Source organism: Apaloderma vittatum, unplaced genomic scaffold, assembly GCF_000703405.1.
Source record: "Apaloderma vittatum isolate BGI_N311 unplaced genomic scaffold, ASM70340v1 scaffold14736, whole genome shotgun sequence".
Lineage (NCBI taxonomy): Eukaryota > Metazoa > Chordata > Aves > Trogoniformes > Trogonidae > Apaloderma > Apaloderma vittatum.
Genome location: NW_009723502.1, coordinates 918 through 11915, shown reverse-complemented (window position 1 = coordinate 11915; position 10998 = coordinate 918). Strand labels below are relative to the sequence as shown.

Here is a 10998-nt window from a genome sequence, read left to right as displayed (position 1 = left end):
AGTGATGAGGGTAACAGTTTCAAACTGGAAAAGGGTAGATTTAGATTAGATAGAAGGAAGGAGTTATCTGAGGGTGGCGAGACCCTAACGGATGTTGCCCAGAGAAGTTGTGGGTGCCTCCTCCCGAGAAGTGTCCAAGGCCAGGCTGGACGGGACTTTGAGCAACCTGGTCTAGTGGGAGGTGTCCCTGCCTGTGGCAGGGAGGTTGGAACTACATGATCTTTTAAGGTCCCTTCAAACCCAAACCTTTCTGTGGTTCTATGAAGGAGCACTATCCCAGCACTGTGCATCTTCTGCCAAAGCATGTGCTGCAATGACCTTGTAACGGTTGTTAAAAATGACAAACAAAATACCAACACTACTGGCAGAAAAAGCTGTCAAGGAAAACATTGAAAAATTGGTATTATTTCCTAACAAGTAAGTGCAGAACTGATAGTAAGTATTTTATGGTTTCTCCCCCATGTATGCACACCTCTTCCTCTTTCTGTTCACAGGACTGATTGTTGCAACTCTGGCAATATGCTGGATGCCAAACCAGGTTAGAAGGATCATGGCTGCCGCTAAACCAAAGCAGGACTGGACCGTCCCTTACTTCAGAGCGTACATCACTCTTCTGCCCATCGCCGACATCTTCTTCTACCTCAGCTCGGTGGTGAACCCCCTCCTGTACAACATCTCTTCTCAGCAGTTCCGCAGCGTGTTTCTGCAGGTCCTCCGCTGCCGCCTGACGATCGAGCATGCCAACAAGGAGAAGTTTCTCAGAGCCAACCTGAGCTCCAGAGCAAGGAGCAGCCGGTCTCTACGCCCGCTGCTCTTCATTTCCTCTAGGCGTAGTTCTTCTACAAGGGGCAATAACAAGGTTTTCTTAAGTACTTTTCAGAGACAGACTGAGCCTGACTGCAGTCCCCAGAAACCAGGTCTTGAACCATCGGAGCCAAGCTTGGAAGTGGTGCCACTAGAGACTAGCTCGGAGCCCTGTCCTGACGCACAGAATGGCCTTCATGAACATCAAGTATGACCTCATAAGGCAAAGTTAATGATTACCAATGAACTTAAAAAAATGGAAATTAGAATGACTGAGGAATTGTCTACATTTTGACAGGAAAAGCACAGATGGATTTATTTCCAGTTATGTGAAAAGAGCAGGAGTTCTGTATCCTGCTGCTGGGACTTCTAAGTGCACACTGGAAATTCAATCTGCTAACTGAATTCATTAGCTGCCAAAAATACCAGCTACTCTCTCCCTACGACCACTGAATCTCCCTTGCTGTTGACAAGGATTTGGAAACAAACAGAAAATAATTGCAGTGTCTTTGAAGAAAGGAGACAGAACAAACTGTGTGTGTCAGGGCAAAAAAAAAAAAAAAAAAATCTTGCTTGAAGTTTAGCCATACAAAACCAACAGAGCCAATTTAAGGAGCATAACCGTGGTTATCACGTGTGCCCTTGGCACCACGCCAGAATTCCCCCTCTTCTTCGGCCGGGGCCCGTTGCAGAGCGGAGTGTTGCAGCAGCTGATACAAACAGAGTTCACCTTCCCCGGAGAACAGAAGGACTGGTACCCAGCAGAGGCGATCAGACACGCTGCTGAAGACGCGCAGGATTTGCGGTACATGATTCCTGTGACACAGAGCAAAGGTTACTCAGTTTGATAGGGACACAGTTTTGCTTTACAACACGATTTGTGCTTGAAAACTGTTGCAAGACCAGTTGACACTTGCCACGTGATGCCGGTGATTGAGGCAGACACCTCAGGTGTGACTGGGCGAACGGCTCTGCGCTGCAGCAGCAGCAGTCACACTTGTCTGGATTTTTCTTTTACTTGATTCTGGCTGGAACCAAAAATATTACAAATGTGATTTATGTATATCAAACGATGCATTTTATAACCAGAACTCTTCATTGTTTTGGAACAAGGTGTTTGAATTGCTGTAACCGAAATGCAGTTAGTCTGAAAATGACTTTTGTTTCTGTTGCTGGACATCTGAGTTGTTTAAGGTGTCTAAGTAATTATAGTTTTCTATGCTGTTAATTTGTCTTTGGAGCCTTTTTTTTTGTAACTAGAAGGAGAATGACTATCAGCAAAAATTTAATTTCCTTCCTCCCCCTTTTATTTTTTAAAGGAAAAACTAGAAGTACTTTTTCAGGTAATCTCAGTTCTTGTCTTTGAAGCTTAATACCCTCAACAACAAAAATTTCCATTTGTACAGAAATACCTGTCTGAGTTGAAAGTCTTGCCTTTTTAAATGTAATTTAAATTAATCTAATTTTAATTAATAATTGAATTAAATTTAAAATTTCTTAAATTGTTTTTACCTGAGAAAAGTACATTCTGATGCACATAGCTGTTATTTTAAAATGGCTTATAAAGGCTTTAAAATATGTAATTGCATTTTCCCCTGTCACAGTGGAAAATGGTTGTGCTAGTTCAACCTCTCATTACTTTAAAATTTTCCTGCTAGTGATACAGGAGAAATTGTGTGTTGGAAAAGCGTACACATAACACATAAATAGAAAATGGAGGTTTTCTCATATTGCCTTCAGTACGGAGGTTACAAAAAAGAGGGAAATAATCTAAAGGATAATAAAATCTCCGTTGCTTTCAAATATTAAATTCTTGAAAGTTTTTTTCTTCTGAAGGGCATGAGAACGGGACTCCCTTGGAGAACAGTGCCTCTGCATCCTGTAGCATGGTCCCAGAACGTTTTTATGTAAACGCACCAATCAAGACTTTTTTTGGAGGGAGAGAAGCAGGACTACGATCCACAGATACTGAACTTCCAGGACCTGCAGATAAGTTGTTCAGTCCCCAGGGACTTTGGAAATAAGCACTAGAGCACCGCCACAGCCCAGCAGATGCCTCTGCAGCAGCGACTGGCGCTGCGCTACCAAGTGCTCTGTACAGCGGCACATAGCTCTTTCCTTGGGTTATGCTCAGAAAGTAGGATTTCCTGTCTTTGGAGAATTTTAATTAAACCAATTATTTTACACTGTCACAACACTGCTGCCACCCCAAAAATGCAGGGGCTTCCCTGTTTTGTGTTCTCCCTCTGCAAATCTGAACTCTGAAACATGTTTTAAGGCTATCTGTTTAGTTAAACTTAGGAAGAGAAGCCCTCAAGTCAGTGTTAAATCTTCCTCTGTCTCCCATGAGCTTCAATCAATCAACACAGCAGGTAGAGCCCTTCCTCAAGAAGGAAGAGGAGCTACAGGCTGTTTTAGCTGTAACAGCAAAGGCACACAGATCAAGAGGCACAATCTTTATTACTATAGTTTGCAAAATGAAAGGAGTTCTGTCTCTGTTGACAAACCACTGCTGTCAAGGAGCCCCAACTGTGCTGCCACTCACCGGCTCACAATACTGAAATCTCAGCCAATGTTTTCCACAAAGACCTGGTGCTTTGTCCATGTTCCTCCCACAGCCTTCCAAGAACTGAGGCAGACACGACCCTTCCCACGGCTATGATGATCTTTTTACCTTCCTCTTCCCTCTTGAGAAATAACTCTGGGTTCAAAAGAGCTAGGCACAGCGACTGCTCCCCACCTCTAACACCACATCTCCTCATCACATATTCCTTCCCTGCAGCTACAGCCACCCGCCAGACTCACCCATTCCTCCATCTTCCATATGAACAGCGGCAAATCTTGACTTTGTCCTCAAAGACCTGATCTTTTTACCTTCCTCTTCCCTCTTGAGAAATAACTCTGGGTTCAAAAGAGCTAGGCACAGCGACTGCTCCCCACCTCTAACACCACATCTCCTCATCACATATTCCTTCCCTGCAGCTACAGCCACCCGCCAGACTCACCCATTCCTCCATCTTCCATATGAACAGCGGCAAATCTTGACTTTGTCCTCAAAGACCAAGCCCCTAAAAAGCTTTTGACATTTTTTTTTTTTGTTGTTTTACAGATCACTCTCACCCTGCCATTTCCTCTTCACTGGATTTCTGCAAAGCCCTGCTCACAATTTGAACTAAGAAGTGATTTAGAATCACAGAATGTGTTGAGCTGGAAGGGACCTTTGAAGGTCATCTAGTCCAACCCCCCAGCAGTGGGCAGAGACATCTTTAACTAGGTCAGGTTGCTCAGAGCCCCATCCAGCCTGGCCTTGAGTGTCTCCAGGGATGGAGCCTCCACCACCTCTCTGGGCAACCTGTGCCAGTGTTTCACCACCTTCATCGTAAAGAACTTCTTCCAGATATCTAGTCTAAATCTCTCCTGCTCTAGTTTAAAACCATTGCCCCTTGTCCTGTCACTACATGCCCTTGCAAACAGTCCCTTCCTGTAGCCCCTTCAGGTACTGGAAGGCTGTGCTAAGGTCTCCCCAGAGTCTTCTCTGCTCCAGGCTGAATGGTCCCAGCTCTCTGAGCCTGTCCTCGTATTGGAGGTGCTCCAGCCCCCTGACCATCTTTGTGGCCTCTTCTGGACCTGTTCAAGCAGCTCTGGGGACGCCCCCAGAGCTGAACACAGAACTGCAAGTGGGGTCTCACCGAGAGCAGAGGGGCAGAATCCCCTCCCCTGACCTGCTGGCCACGCTTCTCTTGATGCGGTCCAGGATGCGATTAGCTTTCTGGGCTGAGAGGGCACACTGCTGGCTCACGTTGAGCCCCTCATCTACCAGCAACCCCAAGTCCTTCTCTGCCGGGCTGCTCTCAATCCACCCATCACACAGTCTGTACTTGTGCTTGGGATTGCCCTGACCCAGGTGCAGGGCCTTGGCCTTGGCCTTGTTGAACTTCATGCCCTTCACATCCAAGGTGTATTTTTTTTTTTAAGTACTGATAGATTCTTCTGACAGATTCTGCTGTCATACACTAACTGTGCTTTTTATGAAGTGTCTGATATGAACTAAAGTTGATCAGCAGAGAAAGGCTGCACTTTTTTTTCAATTCTGCAGTATCCTTAGAGCAAGACACAATGAAAACAGGCATACAAGATTGATGGAAAAGACAGGATGTTAGCACTACAGGAGTGACATTTTAAAAACACTTCAGCTGTGACTTCACTGTTGGTTTTTTTTTTTTTTTTACCGTGAGTGTGAAAAAGCAATGACACTATGAAAGGCAGGAAAAATATTCTTAAACCTTCTTCCTGTCATAGTGTGATTCCAGTTTAATTGTCTTAGGAAATCATAGAATCCTATCAGCTGGAAGAGACCTGGATGATCATTGAGTCCAGCCTTTGTCTCAGCCCTATCCACCCACTAAATGATTCCCCCCAACACAACATCAACCCATCTCTTAAACACCTCCAGGGACGGTGACTCAGCCACCTCCCTGGGCAGCCCGTTCCAATGCCTGACAACCCTTTCAGTAAATAAATTTGTCCTAATATCTAACCTGAACCTCCCCTGGAGCAATTTAAATCCATTTCCCCTCCTCCTATCACTCTCCACTAGGGAGAACAGACCAACCCCTGCCTCACTACAACCTCCCTTCAGGTAGTTGTAGAGAGCGATGAGGTCTCCCCTCAGTCTCCTCTTCTCCAGGCTAAACAGCCCCAGATCCCTCAGCCTTTCCTCATCTGACTTGTGTTCTAAGCCCTTCATCAGCTTGGCAGCTCCCTCTGTACCCTCTCCAGCACCTCAATGTCCCTCTTGTAGTGAGGGGCCCAAACGTGGATGCAGTACTCAAGGTGGGGCTTAGCACAACTGACTTCCACGGTTTGATGCGAGGGACACTGCACTCCTTGCTCCAGGATTATCTATGGAGATTTTTCCTCAGACTCCTCTCCTCCAGTGGTTTATTGCATTGTTCATCATAGAATCATAGAATGGTCGCTGGAAGCGACCTTAGAGATCATCTAGTCCAACCTCCCTGTTTTGGGCAGGGACGCCACCTCTCGACTAGACCTGGCAACACATGGGGACCGAGCGGGAATCAAACCCGCGACCTCAGAGGTGGTCCTTGTTGCCAGCACCGCGCTCAAACCACTGAGCTAACCAGCCCCAGTTCTGAAAGTATTTCTGAGATCTCCCCACATCACTTGCCACCAGCACACTGAAATACAGACAGTTCCTTCAGGGTGGTTACCTGCCTCGCAGGACTCATACCACAGTCATAACTGCTAATTACTGGATATTCTTGCCTGAGCAATCAGCATGATACATTCATTAACACTTCAGCTAGAAATACAATCGCAGACCTTTCTGGGTGCTTTTCTTTCACTCAGGTCATTCTGAGTTGCTGGCTAAGCAAGGGACTACATATTTTACACTCTGCTTTTACTGGGATGGGGTCACTCCCAGCTACCTATCCCCAACAGTTTACACCAGTACTCCATTAGTATATTTACTAATACATGATTCATATATTTACTGCTCAATCTTGTGATGGATTAGAACTGAATAATCCATCCTTTTTCATGGATTCAGCATCCCCCAAGAGCAGCGGGGGTTACACCTAGGTGTAGGTACTATAATGATATTATAATATTGTCCTGGTTTGAGCTAAACAGAACCAATCCTGTTTAGTGATTTTACTTTTCAGCTCAGTCGCTTCTAAGAGGCTGCATTTTCTGAAGTTAACTGTGTGTTTTTTGCAGACAGTGTCTGCTACTAAAAGTGGTAATGCCTGATGTTTATAGTTCCTACCAAGGACTGGGATACAGAAAGGCTCTTCCTTATGCTTTTTCCGATAGTGGCCAAGGTCGCTGATGGATCGTGTGTGCCGTGCTGGGAAACAGGACAGGTGACTCAAACCTGACCAGCAAAATATTCCATTCCTTGTACGTCATATTCAGTATAAATCTGTGGGATGACAAGGGTCAAGTCCTTTTCTTTAGTGGCTGGCGTTTTAGGAAGACTCCATCCACTCTTCTGCTTTGATCCTGATCCCGAGTTCCCAAATCCAGTTCCTGTACCTGGTTCCCCTCTGATGCTGAGCCTGGGACTTCCCCAGTGCCACCTGTCCTGCAGCATCAGTGAAGATTGCTACTGGGGAAGGGTGGAGAGTTGGGTTTGATGTCATTTTTGTATATATGTCATTATTTCCTTATTTATGTTGTTATTGTTTCATTAAAGCTGTTTTAGTTTTCTTTTCCAATCTGTAAGTCTCTCTGCGTTATTCCCTTTGCCTTCCAGTTTGGGGAGGGAGAGGTGTTCAAGAACATCTGTCAGCATTTAGACCCAGCCTTAACCCTTGACAACTATGAAGTATCTACTACTGATTAACTGATTTTCCTTCATTTTTGCTTCAAGGTTTGTCACGTTAGCTGAGGATGCAGTTCAAGTACAAGTACCTCTAAGAAGAGAGAGGAGTACACAAGGCTAGAACAGCTGTGTGATGATGCAGTAGTATTCCACACTCATGCCTTCCACATATATACTTGTAACAAGTATTTAAAAAAAAAAAAAGGCAAGCAAAAAAAGCCTTGGGCCTAAATCAGGCATTGAAAATTTACTCCTAGACTGAGCAACTTGCCCATCGTTACACTTCTCTGCCTCACATGTGATCATATATTTAGATAAAGACAAGGCCCAAACTACTGTTTCCGCAGGATTTCTGCCTTATTCCATGCAGTGAAGCAATGGTGTAAATGTCCAGGCTTTTCTGTAGTTCCTGCTTGTAAGATTGATTTTCTCACCTAGATCCATTCCATACACTCCCCCACAACTGCCAAGCTCAACTCCCCCATGTAGCTGCAGCTCATCCTGGGCATCCGCACCCTGGCACTGTTTTGGCCACACACAGATGCGCTCAGTCTTGGTAGCAATAAACAATTCATGCTACAATTTATTCAAATCCAGAAGTGAGTGAGAGTTCTTCGCCCTACCCTGTCTGCAGAGCAGAGTGCATATTCTCTTGAATAACAGCCGTACTTGTTACTAGGACAACCGAAAAAGGTGATATCACACCTACTTCTTACACTGTGTGTATGCAGAAGGAACCAGAAGATCCAAGCCATTTTTTATTAGGCACCTCCAGTTCTTCTGTTACTGCAGGTACAGATGAAAAACAGCAAGTGTAAGCATGACTCTCCAACTTAAGGGCCAACCACAATCCAAGCAGTGTGTAACTTCAGTTTGCACCTTGTACTCTCAGGACTGTCCTTCAGCAAAACACAGTCTCTAAAGACGAAACAGGCGACTAGAATACCATCTCCAAAATCACTCAGTCACCTTCCCACTCTGTGAGCCAACTACTCTGGAACTGCGTTCTGTGATGGCACACCGCAGCAGATATCACAGCCTCCAGCTTCACCCCACAGCAGTCTGTGGCCTCACGGCCACAAACCTCTGACTCCAGTCCAGCAGATGATGTTGCTTTGCCCAGTGCTGACCTTTCTGAGCCAAACACTCTATCTCACAGGCTATGACTGACACTCCTCATTTTTAAAGAAAGCTCTTGCTACAGTGTTTTGTACATATCCAGTTTTGTAGGCATGCATAGAGTCAGATCAGTCCTCTGCAACTCATCCCACAAATACTGCTCTAGCAATATCTTTTGCACATACTCTGAGAATACCTGCTACATCCAAACTTTCAGAATATTGGGAAACACTCTATGGCCGACAGGGGGCTCAGGACTGAGGCATCCTCAAGCAGTCACAAAATCACCTTTTCAAGACTGGAGCAGGAGCTAGAGGCACACATGGAGCCATAGCTTCAGGCATGCAGAGAAGTTTCATACCTTAAGATAAGCAACTCAGAAAGTTATCAGGCAGACTAAGACAAGTTTTGAGGTGTGCCAGTACAACTTTGTCAGAATTTCTCTGCTCAACTCTTAATCTTGCCCGTCTCCTCTGAGCAAAAGCAAAAAAACTGGCCAGCAGTGGATAATTCATATTGTTACACACACAACCCATGAGAAACCTCCAGAAGTTGTCCCAGCTCTAGCACTAGCATGCTTTCATAATTTGTGTATTTTGGGTGTTCTCTTAAAGATGTTGCTCATAAAGAAAAGCCTGAGGACTGTGTTTATGAAATGATACTCCCTCTTTGTTTTAAAATCCTGAATAGTTCCAATCATCTTATTTCACTGAAACTTTAAATTATTTAATCCTTTATTTCTTGCCCTAAAGTGTCACTTGCTCACCCCTCCACTCACGTGAAATTCAGTTCCCTTAAAAGCTCTTCTGTGATGTCTGCTGAAATCTAAAACAAGAACTTACACTAATCATACAAGTTCAGGGTTGGAAGTGACCTCCAGAGACCTGTGTTCCTCCTGCCATTCAGGAATGCATCCAGGTAGGGTTTGAATGTCTCCAGAGGAGGCTCCCCACCCTCTCTGGGCAGCCTGTGCCAGGGCTCTGTCACCCTCACAGTAAAGAAGTTTCTCCTCATGTTGAGGTGGAAATTCCTATGTTTTAACTTAAACCAATTATTTCTATTACTGGGTACCACTGTGAAGAGACTGGCACCTTCCCCTTAACACTCGCTCCTCAGATATTTATATACGTTAATAAGATCCCCTCTCAGCCTTCTCTTTTCAAGACTAATGCAAAAACAACATGTAAACATTTAGAATCCCTTTCTGAGGAACACGTTTTGAGTTGCTCTGTTTTCTAGAGAAAGTGATTATAAATATTTTATCTAATAAGGTCCAAAATATCTCAGAAGGTGACTGACTGCTGAGAAGCAGTCACTCTCCTGACATTATGCTTCCCCAAACAGTCGTTGTTCCAGTCAGGTTGCATATTTATTGGTTAAAAATATGAATTAAGCTCCCCAACACAAATCCTTTCATCTATAGTTGTAAATGCACTGGAAAAAAACTATAGTTTAAGCCAATGTAAAGTATAACCATATCCAACCATGTCCTCTGTGTCTCATTTTACACTAACTCTTGCTACACTCACCCTCTTAACTTTCTTTTAACTTTCTCTCTGGAGGTCAAGAGTGGTTTAAACAATTTGCACCTTGCCAGAAATTTTATCATGAAATTTACTAATTGCCTTAGAAACAGCTAATTAAATACTGTGAGCAACCATGATCAGTGTCTTCCAGATGAAAAAAACGAGGCACTGAAATTAAGTGACTTCAAATCTATTGCAAAGCTACGTCACACACTTCCTGATTTTTAATCTTGTGTTTTAGGACTGCAGCTATTTCATCCTGACCCCTCCCTTTGATGCATTTAGCAGACAACATAAAAGCATATTCATGCCATTAGGCTCTTACAGGGTACACAATTGTGTAAAAAAACCTTCAAACAACAAAACCAAAATAAAACATTCCCCTCACCAAAACCTACTTGGTTAAATTAGCATATTTTCATCCTAATTTTCTATGAAAACTTAATATCACCATAACTCCTCTGTACATTTGGCATTTCTTAAAAGTTGCGCTTTTTTCAGAAACTAACAGGAGGCTTTTGACAAAGAAGGACTGGCTACTCTCCCTTTGACCCTAACTAACACGACATCTTGCAGAAATTAAATCATCTCTGAAGAAAAGTGGACAATTGTTGACCGACAGAAGACAAGGGTTCAGATTACCATGCTATCTCTTTATAAGTCATGCCTTCTAATTCTGCTGCTGAAAATATGACTCAAAACTGCATTGTTACTAATATAAATAACAGCACAAAGTAGTCTTTGTCACTGCTTGCAGCATCACAAAGCAGAAGCAAGGCACTAAACTGCTTAAAAATGCATAGGCTGAGAAAGTTAAGTACCGCTGCTAATGGTGGTATTATCAATTTATTTTTTTTTAAAGCCACAGGAGACTACAAAACAGAAGTCAAAGCTCAGCATTCACCTGCATATCCAATTCTTTTGTTTTCTACTATCCTTTATTCACTTCTCTGCTCGCTAATGTGGACTTACAGCCAAGCACTAAAACATTCAATCTTTGAAAGCTGGTTCACAGCCTTCCATCATCTGTGCTTTCCTCGTACAAAGGTATCAACATCTAAATGGCCCCAGATATCAACATCTAGCAAGAGAGGTGAACCTAGACTTGACTTTCAAAACACCGTATGAGTATTTTTCTTGACAATCCTTATCTGCTGAAATGAACTGGGAAGCCACAGTCCTCACGCCATCACAAATGGT

General features: G+C 43.8%; 2 protein-coding genes across 2 annotated transcripts; one reads left to right on the top strand and one right to left on the bottom strand.

Moving 5' to 3' along the window:
• The first annotated feature begins 460 nt into the window (after positions 1-460).
• Positions 461-1018, top strand: GPR39 (G protein-coupled receptor 39). The gene has a single exon (XM_009872150.1). The coding sequence runs from the start codon at positions 461-463 to the stop codon at positions 1016-1018; it is 558 nt and encodes a 185-aa protein (XP_009870452.1).
• Positions 1019-1384: 366 nt separating this feature from the next.
• Positions 1385-1620, bottom strand: LYPD1 (LY6/PLAUR domain containing 1; the record flags this gene model as incomplete). The annotated part of the gene is made up of 1 exon (XM_009872149.1): positions 1385-1620. A coding segment is annotated over one exon (236 nt), but the record flags the coding sequence as incomplete, so codon positions are not given.
• Between the last annotated feature and the right edge of the window lie 9378 nt (positions 1621-10998).